General features: G+C 40.4%; 1 protein-coding gene across 1 annotated transcript in view; it reads right to left on the reverse strand.

Moving 5' to 3' along the window:
- Positions 1-7,640: 7,640 nt before the first annotated feature.
- SPEF2 (sperm flagellar 2) overlaps positions 7,641-22,662 on the reverse strand; it is a 92,271-nt gene continuing 77,249 nt past the window's right edge. Inside the window, 1 exon segment of the mRNA XM_058825918.1 lies at positions 7,641-7,881. Within this exon segment, the coding sequence (XP_058681901.1) occupies positions 7,641-7,881 (241 nt within the window).

Genomic DNA, 22,662 nt, shown 5'->3' on the forward strand with positions numbered 1-22,662 from the left:
CACGCTGCATGCGTGCAGTGGGGCTGAGTGCGAAACCGCTCCTTTATAGGAGCCCCGAGCAGCCCCGAGCCCGCCAGCGAAGGGAAATGTAAACATGCCTACGCACAGCGGGGCTGGTGGCAGCGGGCAGGAAGCCAAAGTAAAGATAACTGCTGAGCTTTTACTGTGAGACAGCTTCCTGCTTCTGGACTGAGCACCTTCTGGATCAGGCCCGCCAACTCATTTGAACAAACTTGGTAAAGACCAGTGGGAAAGGGAGCATATTTCATGAAAAGTGCTCCTGACTCGGCTGTGGTGATTTGTGCTGCTGGTGCTAAGAGCATGGTTTAGTTTTGGCATCCACCTTGCTCCCAAGAGAGGTGCACAAGTCCAAGGGATAAAAATCTTCCAGGTATGAAACATTAGGTACGATTGCTTTTGTTTTTTCTTTACCAGGATCAAAAGCAGCACTGCCAGCAGGTGTGAATCTTGTGTGATTCTTTACTCTTGTGAGACCCTATCTGGAGCACTCCATTCAGCCCCAACATAAGAGGGACACAGGCGTGTTGAATCAAGTCCAGAGGAAGCCAGTAAGATAAGGAGAAGGCTGGAACACACCTCCTGCACAGACAGGCTGGGAGAGTTGGAGTTGTTCATCCCACAGAAGAGAAAGCTCTGGGGAGATTTTATCATAGCATTTCAGTAAGTAAAGGATGCTTATAAGAAAGATGGGGAGAAATTATTTACCATGGCCTGTAGTGACATGACAAAGGGCAATGTTTTTAAAATAAAACAGGGCAGATATAGATTGGGCATACAGAAGAAATTCTTCTGAGGGTTGTGAGGCTCTGGCACAGGCTGCTCAGAGAAGCTGTATCTGCCCCATCACTGGAAGTGTTCAAGGCCAGCTTTGAGTAATGTGGTCTAGTGGAAGGTGTCCCTGTACATGGCAGGGGGGTTGGAACAAAGGAATGTCAAAGGTCCCTTTCAACCCCAAACCTTCTGTGATTCTATGAGGTCTACATAAGACAATGCTGACCCAAGAAAACCTGTGATTTGAAAGACTAATCCTGCAAAACCTGGCTCCTGAGAGCAATGTGGCACATCTCACATTTTTTTCAGGTTTTGGACAAAGCAAAGGTGGAAAGTGAAAGATAAAGAGGTGTTAGATATTTCCTTTGCGCCCTTTCTGTGGCTGAACACACCAACGCACACTGGAGCGTAAAGCAGGGCTGGGCACAGGACTGACTGATGTGGCTAACTACAGGTGAGCTGAGGGCCTGAAACAGAGGAGCAAGCTCTGGCACAACTCTGGCTGCACCAAAAAAAGCTTCAGCTTGGAGGTATAAAGGAAGCTGAGGGCAAAGCAAACAGAAAAATCATGACAGTATAATAAGGAAGCTTAATATGGAAGCAACATCAGTATTTTTGTTTGCAAGGAAATAATTGAAAATGCTCACCAAATTGGAGAAAACTCAGGTCTCATAGCTAGAAAAGTTTCCTTCTTTCCAGGACATCAGAGACTATTCTGCAGTGTCTCTTGCTGCCATAGACAAGGGGCACTAGGCAGCCAAGGCACTCTTTCTGGACTTCCCTGCCCCGTTTTAATAGGAAGAAATGGTCCCCTTTCCACAAGAGTCCAGCGAGGCTGACTGGAAGATCTCCAAAATCTGTATCAAGCCCTGCCTTATGGAGCCTCCCTGGGGCTCCCCACCCAAGCACTCCCTGCAGGTGCACTAAGCCCAGGCAGGTAGAGAAGAGTGTGTCTCTTTAGCCAGACGTGGGCATTTACCGTGTGTATTGCTGTGTCAGGACTCCCTTTGTGTCGCTTCTGTCTGGCCAGGGAAGAGCACAATTTGTCTTGTCCTAACACAGACATTAAAAAGATGAAATCTAAACCCCTAAAATGCATTTTTTTCCTCCACTGAATTAAGAGAGTGCCCAGGGTGAGGCAGGCTAGATATCTGCTCAGCAGATTCGTATCTCCTACTCACCAACAGGAGAGGGACCTGTCTGGCCAGCCACACAAAGCAGGAGCTGGACATGGTGAAGGGCCATGGAGCCACTGGAGGTGGCACCACCATGGGCTGACTGACTCTCACTCAAGAGCTTGATTCCTTTTACAGAACTGTTTGTGCCACAGCTAAATTCACACAGAATCCCTTCAAGAAATTCCCTCTCTCTGAGTCAGCTTGAGAACTTTAGCAGTTACTTGTACTCATCTCTCATGCTCAAGTTTTCTGTGCTTGACCAAAGGACATTGCAGCCAAACTTGAATTAGTGAGATTGAGTCCTGGTGATTTCTCATACCTAAGGCTTACCACTTGCTTGCTTTAGAAAAGACTAGTTGAGAATTTCAACCCTTTTCTTAATAATCTTCCTTGTCATATTATTCTAAAATCCCTCAAGGTAATTTCTACCTCGTTTTCAGTCAGAAATTTCATTAAAAAAGGGTCTCCTGTGCAAATTGGTCAGTATGCAGAAATGACACCTTCTCACTTTAAATTTGTCTTGTTTATAATTGAGTGGGCTATCACTTTGATCTTTTTTTTTTTTTCTTTTTTCCTGTTTCAGTTGGAACAAACTAAAAGAAAAAGTCTCTTCAGACATAATATTTTTGTTGAACATGAATAATCTTATTATCAGAGCTGTGCTGCTCAGGGGATTTCCATGTTGTCATGGCTGCATTTTGTCTGGGTGGAGAGATGAGGGACCACAATGAAAAGAAAAAACTAGTATCGAGAATACCCTGAAGCAAAAGTACATTTTGTTTTACTTCTGCACCTCTGCTTCAGAAGCTGTTTCATTTCTAGGAGATATTTGAGTCTATCCGTCTCACCTTGTTGCCTTTCTCTGATGTCTGGGATGTAGGAAATGAAATCTGTGAGTCTAAATCTTAGAACAGCTGAAGGGTTAGTACTCAGAAGAGGCTAAAAGAAAGATGGATTACTTTTCACTTGCAATAAATTTTCACTGCTTCTGTCTTCTCATTGCAGATTCCACAAAAAAACCCAACAAACCACCATCAACTAAACCAACCCACAACAAAAACCCCTTCTGGTTTAAACAGGTAACTTTAGAAGGTCCACCAAAATGTACTTGTGCTTTATTGATGTGCCAGCTCCCTTTGGGTCCCAACACTGTTTTGGAGCTTCTGAGTCATTGCATGCCCTCTTACATTTTTAGCCATTAACAAAGTCCAGGTTGCAACCTCTGTGACTATGAAGAGGAAGATTTTCAGTGCCCTGTGGTGCACAAGTGTGGGCTGTCCATACAGTGTATCGGCTCCTAAGCACTTTCTGCTGCCCTACATATCCTCCAGTGCTTTCTTAGATTATCACTTTTGTTGAAGCTGTTGACTAACCAGGCAAGTCATCCACAAGTTAGCATCCATCTTTGCTTCTTATACTGTTTGTTGACTCATGTTTGGGTTTTTTTCCTCCTTAGGTCACAAAAGTATTTTTTGATTCTGCTTTAGCTCCAAAAATTGCAGAAAGTTTCTGCACACATGCTAAATTCAAATCTGCTATCAGTATGTGTTTAGAAAGATGAAGTGAATAAATATCTTCCTTCTATCAACAGTACTTTTCAAAGGCTTCAGTTCAGGGAATTCCCAGAACCTCTGTGAGAGAGGAGTGGAGTGGATCCTCCAGACACATCCCAGGGTGCAGCACTAGAGACAGGACATGTGTACACTTATGGAAGGAGGATACAGAAATCCTTGTGTTTGAGGAGCTCAGTGGTGTGTCCTGGTAAGATACCCATGGGTACCCATGGTCCATCTTGGGACTGGGTGTGGGAGGAACTTTTTTTCAAGTTGGTCATAGCTGGCAGGAGCTGCTGGGATTCTTGGCCCTTTTTAAGGCATGGGGGTTCCTCTGCTCCCTGGGCTGTCAATGAATTATCTCATTATATTACAGAGTCTCATTAGAACTTGTATTATGTAAATGCCCGAACAGACTTCATACTTTGACTTTTATTTTTTTAACTAGATATGCCAGGAACCAGAAATCATGCAGCCAGCTTCAGATGTGAAGAGGAGGATTTCTACATTAAAAAAAAAAAAAGTCTAAAATCTTCTCTTTTTTTGTTGCTTCCTGATATTTTTTGTCCTTACCTGCTTCATAAACCTCTTTGCATCTCTGCCTTCTCCCTGGCAGAGGCATCCCTCAACAGTTCCTCAGCTGAAGGTCTGTGGGTTAGCCTTGGGCTGTTTTAAGAAATATCCTGCTGGTCCAAGAGCAGGAGCATGTGGGAGCCAGTCTTGCTTAAGGCAAAATAGTCATAAACATAATTGAAGCCTTGAGTGAAGAAAAGAACCCTGAGATTAATGGATTTACTCTGCAAGACATTGTGTTTCATTTATCACCAAATTATTTTGGTCTGCATAGTGTGAGAGCAATACTGGGTGGAAGATAGACAGTTTTTCACCATATGGTCCTGAAAAATGGACCCTTGTGTGACAAAGAGAAGAAAGTTTTGAAAATTTTTTTGAACTGTCTTTGTCTTTGAGGTTTTGCCACTTAAAATGGCTTTGAACTTTATTTGGTTCATAAATTGGCACCATAATAACAAGGAGGACTGTTATACTGAGGAAAAAATACAGATAAGCTGGAAAATACAGTGCTGGCTGAAGTGTAAAGCAGGAGGAACTGATATGTACTTTGGTAGGCAATATTCAAATATTCTGAGATCAGACTAAAAAACAACAAGATAGACTGAAAAAAGTGAACTTTTTTCTCCCGTCCTTACATAACAGATACAGCACCAGCAGAAACAAGAAGAGTCATATTAATAGGTCTGTACTTCTTTTATTTGCTTGCTAGTTTCTAAGTCTTCAGGGTGCCCAGGATATTATTTTCAACTTTCCTCTATAATAACTAGAGTTAAACCATAAAGACATGAAAGCTTAAATTGTTTTCATGTTGTTTTAGGTCTAAAAGAGCATCTGCAAGATGTATTACTCACTTTTGAGATCTGGTAGGAAAGCACCTGTACTTGCTCAAATACATGTTTCAGACACAATGTTGGGCCAAAACCCTGTCATTTTGGTGACAATGGGGCATTTTGTGAATGTATTTTAATTCTATAAAATGCTTCATTCTGACCCATGCAGCTTTTAAATTAAAGTTTTAAATTTTAATTATTTTTCATTAACTTGATTTTAGAATTGCCTTTAGTTTCAAAATGTGAATTACTAAAAATTGATTTGGTTTCATCTGAATACTTTCTTTAAAAATCTGTCCACGCCAGCTGTGGTTTCTTTTGGATATTTAATATCTCACCATAGCCTTCCTGCATGCAGACCCCATTCCAGAAATAAATGCCAAGGGAATGTAGGAGGCATAATTCCAATATATGACTAGTACATGACTCAGAGCTGAACTCTTTTGTAAGCTTCAGATGAAAAACAGGCATAGACTTCAGCAAAGAGGAAAAAGGGAAGGAACAAACAAAGGCAATGTGATGGCACGTCCCTGTAAAACAGATTAAATGGACAGAAATCATCTTGAGGAAGCTGAGGCTGGTGGCATGTGTGAAAGAGCAAGAGGAACCTGAAATAGTGTTTGTAATACTTATGTTTATTGTGCTCTGGATGTTGGGCTTCCCCACCACCAGGTAAGAGGGAGGGAGGTGGGGACAGTGTGCACCCAGTGAGAGTGGCAGCACCTCCTTACTGCTCCCCCTCCCCACCTGGGCAGGTGCAGGATCTGCCTGGCACAGTCCAGCGTGCGAGTACTGCCAGCAGTGGCTCCTGCATGGAGGTGAACAACAGCAGGAGCTGAAACTGCAGGGAAAACAGCCAGTGTCGAGTGCAGGTGTTGTGGCAAAGGCAGGGTGCCCGTGGCCCCCGGGGAGCTGGGGATGGGTGGGATGGGAAGAACCATGTCTGCTGGGCTGGGTGCCCTGACGAGAGGCTGATTCTGCCTTCACACCATTTCCATGGGTTTTGTGCTGCAGCCCTTGGGTGGCAACCCCCCTGTCCCAGTCCTCATGCCTGCTCCCAGAGATCCTCAGGGAGAGGCACATCCTCCAGGGATGAACTGAGGAGAATGATAGGTTTCTGAACCCAGCTTTGTGCTGTTTAGGTGAATGTGGACCTGGTTAGCAACTTGGGTGGATCATGCTGCCAAATATCTGCCAGATATCTTTAATAGCTGCATAGGTTCCCTTTACTTCTCCTTGCACATCTCAGCACATCCCAGTCTTCCAGTGGCTCGGCAAGCAGCACTGAAAAGGCAGCTACAGCCATGCTCACTGTTAGCCACAGGGATAACAGAATTTACTGGTTAAATTTATCATGATTTAATGTAGCCTTGTTGGTAAAGCTAGAGTCACTAAAATATTTTGAAGAATGTTTTTTATAAAACATGTACCTTAAGCAAATGAGCATTAGATAAATATTAGATAACAAAAGGTCACAAAGGAGGGCAATAATTTAAATGCTTTTACATTTGAATATGTTTAAAAATCTCTTCCCTGGTATAAAACCAACTTAAAAGTAGAGGAACTGAGAAAATCAGACAAGAAAATGAAATCACAACTGATTGTAAACAGGTAGTATCAAAGGTAACAAAAAGGTAAGTATTTAGTGTGGCTTGGTTTGGCCCAAGTTTCATGCACTGAGGTATTTAAGTGTTCAAAATTAATTACATCTATGTTGTACCAATTATATAGAAGTAATGTTTCAGATATCATTAGATTGATGTCTGTAAACCACGGGAAAATATATGTGATCTGCCTGAAAGATGATCCTTCTTTTAAAATATGAATGTGGGGGTAGGGAAATCTCCATAACAGGGAAATATAATTACACATTTTTCTCCCCATTCACGATGCCAGATTAGTAAGAAGAAAAGGAAACATGCAGTAAAGGCACTGATTTCAGAGGGCTGTGACAGGACACCATCTGGCAGAGCTGGCATGAGGATCTGTTGTCATCCTGTAATAACAGAAAGTATTCAAAAACTGCACAGATATGTGCTTTTGGATTCCACCTGAATTTAGAAATTCACAAACTCCATCAGATTTCAGTGCTGTCCAGGGTAACACACGATGCATTCTCCAGGCTGGCTCTCAGCCCAGCTACCAGCAACGGGCTGGCTCTGTTGCTCCACTCTTCTGTCTGTGCCCTTTGGGAAGTGTCTTTCTTTCAATCTCTGTTAAAGCCTGCTCCTGGCTGCTCTTGGCTGTCTACATTCCTGCTGCAAAATACCCATTAGCTGTCTCACTCCCACTCCTCCCATCCCTCCCTGCTCCTCACGCTCCACATTTCTCTTCGGTCAAGCTCAGGGACAGAACTGCTCTTCCCACGCCCCCCAAGGCAGGGTGTCATAACCACCACCACCACAAGGCCAACAGGCAATGCTTTGTCCTGCTTCTGCCAGGCAGGGAACAAAGAATTCAACCACTGAAAAAAAAGTGATGAGCCACGGAGAAAATGTAGACCTGCTGTATACCTCCCTAATCCCAAGGCACACATTCTTATTTGCTTCATATTTCTTGTTTAATTTTTAACTGTCTCCCCATGTGGATCACAGCAGGCAAAACCCCCAAACCAAGGATGATTAGCCTTTCTTTCTCTTGAGAATAGAACTGGTCTGTGTTAATGATGTAAAAGTAAGGTGACCTTGGACTGAAATCTAGAGCACAGCGTCTGCTTAACAGAGATCTTCAGGTGTGGGGTCCAGCAGCTCTACACAGCACAGCAGAACACTGTTTGACATATCATTATTAATATCATCATCATCATCATCATCATCATCACTCTTATTGTTATTATTCTCATACTCATTATTATTATCATCATCCACATGGCAATTGTTTATGAGTGATTGCTGCGACAGTGAGTCTCTACTGTGTAGCCATATGGGACTAACAGGTCTTTCCAGCTCTTCTTTGCTCCACAGTAAAATATACCCGAAAAATGTTCAAAGATATACAAGAAATTTCACCACAGCAATGTAGAAGATGTAAGAAATAATATAATCTGATTCAGTAAGAATTTCATATCTGAATGGGAGAACTGAGTGAATAGTAAAACCAAAAATCCTGCTGCCAAATATACTGAGCTTTCAATGCAATATATTAACTGGCCCAGCAATATTCTTAGCTTAGAAAGGTTGATGGTACAGACACCACTTCAGATTCTGTACACCTGTAGGCATGAAAGCTGGTTGCTAAAAAGCATTATTAGCACACAGCTCTGATCCCCCTAATTTACTGTGCTGAGAGGTGAGTTCAGAGCACTCTCTGTCTGCACAGCTGCATCACCACTGCTGCTCACACCCTGGATCCACACAGGATGTGCTCCACTGAGCGCTGTGAATGTACCCTGTTCAAGGTAGAACAGACTGTCCTGATGTGGTCTGTCCTGCAGAACAGCATAGTCCACAGAATATCACCCTCTCTTTATCAGTTCTAGTTGTGATACCTGATTTATTACATTGTTTCTTCTCAAGATCTGAAGTGAAAGAGGAATTAATGCCTCAAATGACAACTTTCAGACAACAGACCTTGCCTACTTTGGTTTATAAAAATAAATTGTCAGAAATCCCTACTCACACTGCTAATTGCAGTCAACAATGAAATTATAATTTTATCATGTTTTTGAACACATAAACTAAACTTTAAGGCTTTAAACTTTTAACTCAGTAAAGCAGGTCTTCCTGACACAAAATTTTCCTTCAGCTTTTTGCTGAAGTGCCCAGACCCAGACACAGTACTCTCAGTAAGAGTCTCACTAATCCTTGTGTGTAGGGACATTGTCTCCACTGCAGTTCTCCGCATTCTAGTGCTTATACACTCATTCTGCATTTACTGGTAACACCTGCTGAATTACATGGCCACAGCCTTTCCTAACTTCATTTTGGAACCATTAGCCCCATGAACTCAGAGCTTTATCTAATAAAAGGGCTGTGAGAGTGCAGACATTGACCAGACCACATACAAAATCTGACTTCTGGGAATGTAAGGCTGCTGCTTAGCACACCTATTTTAGTCAGGTCCATTCAGGACCCTAATTGCTTAATTTCATGGGGCTGTTATTGCCTTGCTCACATACCTTCCCTACAAGCTGCAGTCAACCTTCCAGCTATGGTCTGCCTATCTGGAGTGTCCAGCATGGGCTGAACAGACATCATCACAGTTAAAAATTGTTTCATTAGGGAACACATTACCCAAAGTGGTTCTGATGAGCAAAGAAGTGGTCATTGTTCTGTATAATTCCAGCACAGAGATATGTTGCCTATATAGAGAAAGTAGAAGAACAAAATTGAAGGAGAGTTAAAAATAGTAGTGTAAAACGGCTCTCAGTGTCTGCAGGGGCAGCAAAAGGAGGAGAAGTTGACCTGAAGTGGATGTCCTACCCATCTTACAAACTCTGAGTGATCATCATGGTGCTTGTGGAGAGCTCTGTCAGGAACTGTGCAGTGTCAGCAATGCAGGAATGGGAGCATGTATCCCAGAGAGAAGGAAGATGAAGGCCTGACCAATTTTTGGGTCTCTGCACACAGGCATGGTGCAGAACACACTAGCCCTGAAGCTATGGCTTCTTGTAAATTAAGGGATGATCCCAGCTGCAGCGTTATGGGGCTTGTTCTTTGCTGTGGGTAGAGAGTAGGCCAAGAAGGAGCTTTTTGTTCACTATTCACCTTACCAAGCAATATTACAGAATCACAGAATCATTAAGGCTGGAAAAGACCTCCAAGATCTCTGCACCCAGTCTTTGGCTGAACCACCCTCATGCCAGCTAAACCATAGCACCACCTACCATGTTCACTTGTTTCTTGAACACCTTCAGTGATGTTGACTCCACCACCTACCCGGGCAGCCCATTCCAATGCTTAACCACCCTTTCCATGAAAAAATTCTTCCTGATAGCCAACCTGAGCCTTCCCTGGCACAACTCAAGGCCATTTCTCTACTTGCTGATGCCCAGCTGGCTACATTCTCCTTTAAGGGAGTTGTAGAGTGATAAGGTCTCCCATGAGCCTCCTTTTCCTCCAGAATAAGCACACCCAGCTCCCTCAGCTGCTCCTCACAGGATTTGTGCTCCAGACCTTTCTCCAACACCTCAGTGACTTCCTTTCTGTGAGGGGCTCAACTGGACATGGTGTTCAAGGTGTGGCCTCATCAGTGCCCAGAACAGGGGCACAGTCACTGCCCTGGCCCTGCTGGCTGCACTGTTGCTGACACAGGCCAGGATGCCAGTGGCATTCCTGACCACCTGGGCACACACTGGCTCATGTTCAGCCACTGTTGACCAGCACCCCCAGGGCCTTTCCCACTGGGCAGCTGCAGGGAGCTCTTGTGACCCAAGGGCAGGACCCAGCACCTGGCCTGGCTGAGCCTCACACAACTGGCCTCAGCCCATGGATCCAGGCTGTGCAGATCCCTCTGCAGAGCCCTCCTGCCTTCCAGAGGATCAGCACTCCCACCCAGCTTGATGCCTGCCCAAACTGGCTGAGGGTGCTTTTGGTTCCCTCATTGAGATCTTTGATAAAGGTACTGAACAGGACTGGGCCCAGTTCTGAGCCTTGGGAAGCCCCACTAGTGACTGCCCAACAACTGGGTGGAAATACTAACTTTGCTGGCAAGGTGTCTTTGCAGTCAGCAGAGGTGCATGTGCTGCAGGAGGAGCCAGCCACATGCAGACCCTCAGAGGGGCTGAGCAGTTCCCCTTCTATCCTAGCATGTACTTTCTCTTTCACAGTACTAACCAGAATAATCTATCACTACACAAGCTGATTTCTCTCCAGTATAATGCATACAGGGAAGATAAATATATGCTGGTTCTTACTGTCTACCATGCATGAAATAAAATCATGTACTGCTGTCTGACTTGCAGGAATGACACCGAGTTTGGTATGTAACACAGTTTTAAACTTAGTTTTCACTCCACAGTGGTTTAAATGCCTTAAAACTCAAGGAAAATGTCAAAACTAAGTCAGAAATTGATCAGTCATATGAGCTGTTCCCTCATATGAAAAGAAACCAATGTTGGTAAAAACAATAAACATGGATTGCCTGCAGGTTATGTAGGCTGCCCAACCTTTTGGTGACCTTGGCCTGAGGTTTGTTTGCTTTAACATGGAAACACACCTACCTCCCCTGCTTTCACTTTTGAAGGCAAACACAAGCCTGGCCTCAGTGCAGCTGAAGTATACCTGCCATGAGAGCTACCAGGTCAAGGTGTCTGTTCAAGGCCAAAACATTCTTCTGCTGAACTAAGCTTGTGCTAAAACAGCTCACCTCATAAAGGAAAGAAAAAGGGGAAAAAAACAGGTAGTGATTTAAAATTTTGAATATTGAACAGCCAAAGAGAAAAACCAAGCCACAGCAGACAGTAGCTACTGAAATGTGCACTTGTTAGAACCCAAGATGCAAGTGATCAGTGAGGTACTAAGAGCAGGTAAAGTAGGAAAGGATGACCATGGACTTAGGGATGGGGCAGTGATACTGTTAATATCCTGTTTCTTCCTGTGATCAAGTGGAAAAGGAAATAATGAAGTGCTGATGGTCTGGGGTCTGAGCTCTCCACTCTCCACAACTCAGCTGGCTGGAAGAGCCAAGCCACTGCAGTGACAGAAGCCATCTGCATCTGGGCATCTAGGCACAGAAGAGAGCGTGTTCCTGCTCCTGTGAGGAGTAGGAAAGGCCAAGTGAGACACTGGGACAAAGGGCCTTTCACGCAGCGGTGCTACCAGGCCCAAGGCAAGCCAGAAGCAGGATGCTGCAGTGCCTCATGGCTTGCAACCTGCTGTGGTAGCAGCAATACACCAAACTCACTAATTAGGGTGATTCTCCATGTCACAGAATCCTAAAGCCACAGAATTAAAGAATACCAGCATGCTTAAGCTTGGAAAAGGCTTCCAAGACCGATTGAAACCACTACTGCAACACCACCAAACCCACCACAAAACCATATCCCTACGAGCCACATCTATGTCTCTTAAATACCTCCAGGCATTCATCATGACTAATGCCATCTCTCCTTCCCAGAAACTGTGCAGCATGACCAGACCTTCACTTGGGCAAGCTGAGGTCAACTTCAGCATTTGCATTCCCTTTCTTGAATGTTTCAGATCCAGTAAATTTTAATGAACTGTCCTCCATGGACTGACTCAGCCACACTTGGAGGAAAATCAGAAATTTTAAGTGCTGGATGCTCTAACCATCGAGAATCAGGAGTGTATAGTGAGATCCTCCCCACCACAGGTACATCATTTTTTAATGTCTACAGGGTAATGTTTTAATTATCTATAGAAACTCCATTTTACTTACCAGTGAAAATTTTTAGTGCTTGCCAGTATTTCACTAATTGGCTTCTCCCATCAACACCCTTCTTTTGCATGCTAAAGCACTCATCATTTGTGAATGCTTTTGTGAAGTGAAGTTTGCAGGGAAAAGGGAGTTGCCTTGCAAATGGACTCACAGCTTCGCATTTTCTCAGCTGTTACATTTACATTTCTCAGCTTTCTGATTATTATAGTGAAAAAAGTTCAAGTGGTATTATCCAGTTTAACTCCTACTCAAGGAAATATTTTCAAAGTAATAAAGTAAAAGAGAGGGGAAAAGCAATTTCCTCTCAAAGTGGGATTTGTGCTTTACTGGGAAGCTTTCAAAACTCCCATGATAAATGTTTTGTTACCAAAAGTTTATATTGATTTTCACAGCTGATCAACACCTTACATTTATCTGTTGCAAGCTGATAATTACCTCTAAGTACTTAACCATATATTTGAGTAACTAGAAATGGATTTCTGTCTCTGTATTTCAGGAACTATTTTGAGACGGACTGTTCATGATTTCTTACACAGAATAATGTTCCTTCTATTTCACAGTCCCTTTCCCTGTGGGCCTACATGTGGCAGTTTTATTGATTACTGTGGATTATCATTCAGCAGTTAAGGGAAAATGTATGTAAAATATTTTTGAGAAATGCCCATAACTGGGAGTGACTTTATGTTGACTCACTCGGTTTAGACTATGCACATGGAGTACTGATTTCTGTCTGCAGTTTGATGCAGCTACCTTCAGCCTCACAGCAAAGAGGATGTAGACACCATCACAAGCATACTTTGAAAAAACAGAGTGGAATCAAGCTATTTATGGCACACTGATTTGGAGCTATTGATAACAAACCCCACAAAATCTTACTTTTTAAGATAAGTGAACACAAACTTCATTTCACAAAGAGGAAACACACTCTGCAGTGTGGACTATGAATTCTGCCAGCATCCTGATCCTCTAACAAACTTTTTTATTTTTAAGTCCCCTTGTTCATCAAATTCAAATTCCTGAAAAAGATGAGAAACTTGAAAGAGGAATTGAGCATTTTTGGTCAGGCAAGCAAATTGGAAAGGGCACCAGTGTTTAAACAGAACCACATGGTTTGGACTACTTTGTACTCCTGCCCTATGGAGACTTAATGAAGACAATCTTGTTAACAGTAATTAGTAGCCAGAGGCGCTACATGGATGAATACACATTTCCAGTGAAGTCATGGTAGCTGTCAAACAGCATTTGGGAAAGCTATTACTTAGAAAGTAATAACAATAATAAACCCTTTCATTTCTGATCCTTTCTGAAACCACAGAAAGAACATACAAAAAAAAAAAAAAAAAAAAAAGCTTTCTTGATCATGAGAACTTTTCATTTGCACTTTTATATCAGTTTCACTTTATTTCCTCTGAAATTGCTCACACAAGTAAAACCATGATGAGAACTCTGGATTTCACTGCGTAACCAACCGCAGCAAGAGGGGATGTAGTGTGGAAAATGTACCGTGAACCAGAACAGCACATATTCTATCTCTGCCACAAATATGCAGCTTTGGGCTCTGTTCTCTATGTGTCCCAGGCAGCTTTGCTATCTAACAGAGGCTTATGCTGTCACAGAAGTTGTATTTTAACAAACACATGCAGAATCTAGAAGTTTCCTGACAATTGACTCATATACAAATGAGAAAATGGTGTTCAGATAGGAAGCTATCAAAAAACTATTCTTTCCTGTTTATGTAGTGGGGCCAATACTTAGAGAATGAAAAGTTTATTATAGTCCTGAACACTGTTATAATGTTCTTAATAATATAAAAATTTTCAGCCCTTCATGTGCACTGAATTTTTCTGTTCCAAGGTAAGAATAGGCAGCTGATGAAACAAAGGGGTCAACATCACCTAGAAACTGTAAAGGTACCAGCACTGAGGAATGTAGAGAGTTAAAAAACTTTGTCTGCTTTGAACTCATTATTTAGTTGGGCTGAAGTCATTGTAATAGAGATTTTAGAAAGAGGAACAGACTTGATAACTGTTTCATTGTTGATCCAGGTCCAAAAATGTTGTTTCCTGTGCTCAGAGGCAGTGGAACACTGCAGCAAGGGAGTGACTTCCTGTGCAAGGGATTTTGTCATAGACACCAGTGAAGCAAAGACAGCTTCCAGCACCTAATCCATGTAGCTTTCTACCTGTCTTCATCTATTATTAACAAATACTTTTTGGAGGAATATTATTTTTATATAACTACTTGAAAAATTATGTCCAATTTAGTTGCTACAAACAACTGTGTTATCCACGCAAATGACTAAAAAATATGTAGGACTGATCCATACAAACATAAAATTCCTCTTCCAAAACCTAAATTAAGTTTATGAGTCATGAGTACATTGCCATATCTCTCCATCGGTTTATGAATGCCTGGCAAAGATGAAAGGAGCTAAGTGTTGGGTTTTTTCCAAAAAATATTTGAAAATAATAATTTCAATAACTACAAACAGTGATGAATTTGATAGCTCTTGTCATGCAATTTACTCTGAAAGCCTTCCATCTACCATAAAACCACAAAAATCTAGTGCCTTCAAATCTGCTGCAAGAATTTACTACATTTGAAAGGACAGTCTATGACTCCTATTTTAGACAATGAGCTCCAGATTCTTACCCTAATTGAAACTCTTACTAGGTTTCCCATCCTAAAAGAGATACAGAAACTCATGTTAGCATGTTTTGTTCCATGTCTTCTTTTAAACACATTACTTAATAGACTGTTTTTTTTAGTGTAAAAATAAACAAAAGTATTTCTGAAAAAAAAAAAAAAAAAAGTTTGCCTAGGTAGATTTTTTTATTTACCCTGAAGAAGCAGAAGTGGTTCATATAGGTGTGGGTGCGACGTGACACTTTTGCCTGTGGTCTATGTGCTAGAACTGTTTTATCTAATGAGCCACTAGCATGCAAGCAACCTGCTGTTGGCTGTACGTGTTGGGAATGAATGATTGTGGTCTGCATGTTTCTCATAGATCAGCACTCTACAGTTACTTAATTGCATAAGAAAATCTGTCTTTTGAAGAAGTTTCACTTCTCACAGGTGATAATGGAAAAATCTGATGCTTGGCAAGATGCGCAGTTCTTTTCCTTTCCTCTTCCTTAACCCTTCCTTTCCCTTGCTTAACCCTTCTCTTCCTGCCGCTTCCTTAACCCTTCACTTTCTTTCCTTCACCATTCCTTTCCTTAACCATTTCCTTCCCCTCCTGAACTTTTCCCTTCCCTTCTCCAGAACTGAAGAAAAAAAAAATGCATAGCTTCCCACTACATGCCACCACCACTTTTAAAAAAATAATTTTTAACAGAAGAGGTTAACTGGACCAACTTCATGCCCTCTCTAATCCTTGACAGTCACAGACCCTCTGAAGAGGCAGAGATATACTTGCTCTTTCTAACTGCACAAAGACAAGAACCTATGCGAAAAAAGGAGAAAAGTCAAATTAATTAATTTAGAATAAATAATAAATTTTTATATTATTAAAATTATTTATTATAAATATAACTAACTAATGCTATTGATTCTGCATTTAAAAACCACGCAAGACCTTGACAAGGAGGATGAAGAGGTCCTCCAGTGCTGCACTAGTCTGACAATATGTATTTTTGCCATCTCTTCAGATAGGAGGAAGAAAATTGACCTGATATGGAGTTTCCTGATGATATTCACTCTTTCAGTGTTTAAAACATGGGTTAAACTCATATATGTAAATGATTTTATCTGAGTTGCTGCTACAGCAATTAGTGAGACAGTAATTTCATTTGTTTTGTCTATCTGAAAAGTTTGCAAAGCCCTTCACTTTTAAATAAACATGACAGTCAATTTAATGCAGGGACTTTTTAACCACAGTAACGCATGAGGACCTAAATTAGGTCAGCTTATGTTTGTGAGTTTGTTAGAAGTGCAACCTACTCAGTCAAATTAGGTCAGCTCATTGTCCTGCTTAGTGAAATGTGGCTCTTGAGGAGGAGATGCAAAACCTTTCAAAACAATAACTGACACAGCCAGAGCAACCTGGGAGTACATCACCTTCTCTTCCAGGTCAGCATACCACATTTGGCTGTTATAAACAGAAGTGAGAAAACACATCAAATATCTTTCCTCAGAAATGTGATTATGCATCTCCTCCTTCAATAACATTTACCTTTTTATTTCAATTATATGTCTGTCTGAATACAATTGCTTTATCAGATAAGTGACTAACATTCAGGAAATTCTACAATATATTCTCTGCACAGAAAGAAAGCAATAAAAAACTTGCATTTTCTCCTTAATTAATTCCACAAAAATATTCCAGTCTTTCTAAGCATTATTTTGTTCATATTCATGCATTCTTTGGGTAAGGAGAAGCAATAAGATAACATATATTGACATATTCTTTTTAGTTATAAAGATTATTCCCTCACTAAGCCCTTAAACATGCTTTTGTTTCCCTAAATCAGCTGTTTTTGCAATCAGTGCATACTGGGTATTTACATTCCTTCATTGATTAATACCTCTTTAATGATACAATTCAACTAGAATAAGATTGATTTACTATCTTACAGCTGCTGTTTAACATCATAAATTCCCTATCAATAATGCTGACACACACAAAACTTTAGTTAATAAACAGAGGGGTGCATTTCACTACAGCAAATGTGGCACTTCTTACATGAAGGCAAAGTATCTGATGTGCAAAACCTTTTATGGCAAGAAAAATTGACAAAACTTTTAGCCAGTCATCCCCAGAAGACTCTGTAATGTGTACGCTACTCTCAGTTGTCTTTAATAGCCTTTTCAAGAGCAGTAGTTTAACAGAGCCAGCTCTATTAAAACGTCAATGCAAGAATGTTATCTTGAAAATCTCTGACAATATGTTTCTAAAACACTGTGCAACTACTGCCAAAAAATCTAATTCTACTTGATTTAATGTATGGATTTGTAAATCTTTGTTATGGGAGCTGAATTTGCAGTTCTAAACATAGAGGAGGTAACGGTTCAGAACTGGTATAAGCACTTACCTGTAGATTGAAAAGGACAAGAGAATCAATCTGAAAACCCAATTTACAATGCCTAACTCCATTTAACCACTTAGCCTGTTCTCCGACTCTGAGAGTGCTTAGACCACTTACAAACATATATAAATCTAACCTAGATGTGAGCTCACTGTTTCTTACCTAAGCCTCCAAGAATATTAATGCAATCAAGATCAAGCTGTAAAACTCATCAGCAAAGAATTAAACATAGTTTAAATACTTTGCCATCAAATGTTCTGTAGTAAAGTGCTAAGAATGATGACCCAAAATACATTCCTGCATTTACAAAACACAGGAAATTTTGTATGTATCAACATCAAAAGTCTCCATTGGGAATTAGTGAAGTCAAACTGCATCTGCAAGATACTTTATCAATCCTGTTCTAGTTGCATTATTAGACAGGCACTGATCAATGAAGGAACATATGGTATAATATAAATACCCAAAATGGCACTTCCCCTGAATTGGCCCCAGTCCAAGCAGAACATGACTGCTGTCAGTAGAATATTTTAAAGCAAATTGCATCCATATTCTGCAATTACTATTTTTCAAATGGCATCTTTAAACCTTTGTAATATATTTGTTTGAAATTAGCCTTTTTTACTTTAAAAACACATCAGAAGTCTTTGTTAACAACTTACTGGGGAGACAGAATAAAAGATGGGAGAATAATTGTTAGTAGCTGATTTCTAAAAGGCCTTAACAGAACTAGAACTGCAAAGTCTGACCAGATACATGGGATGCCTGATTCTAGAATGTAAACTCATTATTGCAGAGAAAAATCTGTACAAACATATGGGGTGAGGCATCAGAACTCTTTTTTTTCTCTATAAAATAAAGATTAAGAAAACATGCTGTCATTTACCTAGCTTCCAAAAGAAAGAAAGCTTTTCAGCTTAGAACAAAAAGCATAACAAAGTCACTGGACTGCAGAGGTAGAATTCAATCTGAACAACAGTGGAATGTTTTTTAGAATTGCAGTATTAAAATAAATCAGTGTCTGATGTTCTGCATGCTGTTTCTCATATTCTTTTGCAATTATAAATGAACACTTTACTAAAAACTGACAAGAGTAATTACTAGGCTTTTTTTTGAGAGTTTTGGGATGAAGTTTCTTGCAGTCAAAAGTCAATCTGCAGATGCAAACTCAGTTTAGTTTAAAATCAGAATAAAACACTCCACTGATTTCAGTTGAGAGAAAAATTCACCTTATGAATATAAATACTCCAAAACAAACTCTTGATAGGAAACAGTCTTTGATTTTATCTGTGTACCAGCTCTTTTTTTTTTTTCTCTTTTTTGAGTTTGTCCTCATTTTGTTCCTTACCTTACCATTGTTTTTGTTGTTTGTATGTTCAGATGTGGGTAGTGGTAGAGAAGAGGAAACCTGTTTCTTACTTCTAATTCATCTGTTTCTGAGAAGCCACCCTAGCCCTTCCTTTGCTCAGTTTTGGATCTTTTAAGGAGTCTTGCATTTTAATCATTTGGGTTTACAATCAAGCATGAGAAGAATGAAGTAACAGAGATTTTTCTTATTTTTCTTAGAACAAGATTGAAGATCAATTCAAACCAGAGTAGTTTGCTTAGGGAAAAAATAAAGCTGTGCTGATTGTCATGATGCCTGTATAATTCAGATAATCAGAGGTGAAAATATGCCATGGGCTAATTTCATGAGTTAAGAGTGCTCATTAATTCAACCAATTTTCAAGGAAGTAGTGGGGGAGAAAAAAAGCCAAATAGACTAAGGTATATTTCTTTTAAAGAAAAAGTCGGTTGTTGCTGAAAGTGCAAAGCAGAAAACATGAAGAAGTTATTGTTAATCTCTGAAAATTAGGAAAATAAGGTTCTATTGGTTCTTTGAGTTCCTTTGGAAAAGAAGCTGAAACCTTCTGTTTCCTGATACATTTTCCAATGGCAGAGAAGAAAAAGGGCTTTTTTTTTTGAAAACTATATTTTGACTCCTAAAGATGTATGTATGCTTCAAAAAAATTGCCAGCCCTTGATTGTTTTAGCAAGATTACAGTGTCTAAATTAGGTCAATAAACTGCAGTCAGTTGTGACACCTCCATATTTTATTTCACTTGGCTTGGCTTCATCTTAGGCCCAGTTCTCTTCAACATGTCCATAAATTACTTGGATAGAGGACTCATTGGGCTATTAAATAAGTTTGCAAATGATAGAAAACTGGGAGGAGCTGTTGACTCCCTTGAAGGCAGAGAGGCCTTGCAGAGAACCCTCAATAAATCAGAGATGTGCAACTGCCAGCCACATGGAGTTCAGCAAGGGGAATTGTTGGATTCTGCAGCTGGGATGGGGCAACCCTGGATGTACAAACTGGAGAAGGAGAGGTTGAAAAACAGCACTGAAGAAAGGGACCTGGGGCTGTGGGTCCATGGCAAGTTGAACATGAGCCAGCAGTGCCCTGGCAGCCAGGAGGGCCAACCCTGTCCTGGGGGCATCAGGGACAACATCACCAGCCAGGCAAGAAAGGGGATTGTCCTGCTCTGCTCTGAGCTGGGGCGGCCTCACCTCAAAGTGATAGGGTGGCACAGTATAAAGAAGACATGAAACCATTAGAGAGCCTCCAAATGTCAGCCATGAAGATTGGTCAGGAGGAGAAGCTGTGTGAGGAGCGGCTGAGACTGACAGGACACTTCACTGCAGTTACACCTCCCTCATGAGGGGAAGAGGAGAGGCAGACACTGATCTCTGTGGTGACAGTGACAGGACCCAAGGGAATGGCCTGAAGCTGTGTCAGGGGAGGTTTAGGTTGGGTATCAGGAAAAGTTTCTCACCCAGAGGGTGGTTGGGCACTGGAACAGGCTCCGCAGGGCGGTGGTCACAGCACCAGCCTGACAGAGGTCAAGAAGTGCTTGGGCAACACTCTCAGGCATGTGGTGGGATTCTTGGGGATGTTCTGTGTGGGGCCAGGAGTTGGACTTTGATAATCTCTGTGGATCCCTTCCAATTCAGGATATTCCATGATTCTATGATTCTGTTAGACATAACCGTACTGCAGAACTCTAACCACAAAATCTTGCTTCTTCTCTTTTAGGCTTCCTCCCATAAACAATATAAATGATGTATCCAGTTTAAAAACATTCTGGTTTCATTTTGTCAGTAGTAAACATTATCAGATTAAAGAGGAAAACATGCTAAATCAATTGCAACATATACTGAGTGTCAGCTGTTATGGTATTGTAAGTTTTTGGTTTATGTTTAATTGAGGCCTGAGTACACTGAACCTTGAATTCCAAGAGATTTCAGCACATGCAGTTTTTAAAATACTGTAAATAATGATTGTATTTTTGTACATGCTGTTATTTCCATTAACAAATTTAAAATGCCCAACAAAAAGTCTATACTGACATAACTAAATATTATTTATCTGAAGTAGTAACTTTTCCACAAGATGAACTATGATTAAGACCTTCTCCTAAACTTTATCAGAGCTACAGTACATGTGAAATTCTGCAGTGGATCAGATTTTGAGTTCAACGTTTATAACTTTGCACATTAAAAAAATAATTTAAAAAATCATCTTGAGCACTGGATACCATTTGCTGAAAAAGCTGCAATTCACAGTTAACCAGGATGAAATTAAACTTTGTCATATTAAAATGTCATCCTATCTGTAATCAAGCAAGAAAAGCTTTAACTTTCTTCATGTATACATGTTTGTATATATGTGTACACATATATAGACATGAATTTATAGATGTGTACATGTATACATATATGAATATATATATATACACATAAATATAGGAAACAAAGGAAAGGTGAACCTCTGTCACAAGAAAAGTGAGGAAAAGTTAAGGTTTTGCCTAATTTAAACCATTAATTGTGCATGGGCACACTCTTTCTTCCTGATGGGTACTGCTGCTACTTTTTATTTAACAGCCACAACATTCATAGCCCAAGATAAGTACAAGTTTTTCACAAAGTACAGACAACCACTTTTTTTACGTTACTGTAGTATGGTTGTGAGCTAGAAGCTTGTCAAGCCTTTTACGCTACTAATTCAAAACTCTGCTACTATGAAGTGTAAGGATGTCCAAAGCATTGCCCCTGAGACAAAAAATTTGAGAAGTCTTGAATGTGAAGTCTTGGATGCAAGTGAGAAGCCTCCGAAATATTAAGTATTGATGTCTTCCTGGTATTGGGAGGTCCAGAATTGTAGTCATCACTGTAAACATGATGAGTGCTAATTGCTTGAGGATAATGACTTTTCTCCATCTACTGCAAGCTGTGTTCCTGTTTACACATGCCAGGATTGCTCTTGCTGCCAGAACACACTGCTGGCTCATGTTCAGCTTGCTGTCCACCAATATCCCCCAAGTTCTTTTCAGTAGACCTGCTCCTTAGAATTAATCATTATGAGGGCTGCTTTTGCTAGATGGGCAATCTTTTGCATGTTCCTTCTTGAATTTTCAGGGATGTTCTATGATGAGATGTTGAACAGCAGAATTTTCATTATACATTTTATTTAAAATAAACTTTAAAGAAAATATTTTTTTCCCACTGCCAAGGATATTTTGTAAAACTGGGAATTAAATTGTTTTTCTACTTGCAAATAAGCACATTCTTTTATAGAATATATTAAAGGTAATAAAAGCAGTATCAACCTAGGTAATCTTTACTGATAAAGTGAACAATACTACAACTTGTGAAATTTTCTGATTGATGTTGCTTTAATTTCATAACTATAAAATTGCAAAGAAGTTTGTGTAGTGTGCTTGATTTTCAGATTGCATTTATCACTCTGTTCTTTCAATGGTTTGGAGAGCTTCTCTTAAGCTGTCTTCACACACTTAGAAATTTCAACAGAGCTAAGAGGCTTTTAACAAACCAGCTGGCTTTACTTAGGAAGAGTAAAAAAAGAAAGTGTGTCTGAACCTCATGCTCAGTGGAAATTTTGAGGTAAGGACCACAGAGCAGATTGAGGAACTTTTCTTGCTATTATGGCAACAATGTGACATCACTCAGCTATTTTAAAGCAAAATAACAAAACAAAACATAACTGCCTTTTAAAGTGATCTGGTTACTTGCAGAATTCTTAATCTTCCTGTACCAGACTCTGATTTCTAAGGGACAAATCTGGAGGAATTCTACTTACATAAAGGAATGGATCATAGCCCTGAAACAGACTAATATGGAGAGTTCTGTACAGAATGAATTGTTGAGATTGATTTACTCCGGGAGATTTTATGTAAATTAATAAAAGTATAGAAAACATCCTAATTCAGCAGCACCTTTTGGTTTGCAGCTTTTTTGAAAAAAGATTCTTGCACAGATGGAATAAAAGTAATTTTAATTATTATGAGAGCATCGATAATATAACTTTTGT

Source organism: Poecile atricapillus, chromosome Z (assembly GCF_030490865.1).
Source record: "Poecile atricapillus isolate bPoeAtr1 chromosome Z, bPoeAtr1.hap1, whole genome shotgun sequence".
NCBI classification, from domain to species: domain Eukaryota; kingdom Metazoa; phylum Chordata; class Aves; order Passeriformes; family Paridae; genus Poecile; species Poecile atricapillus.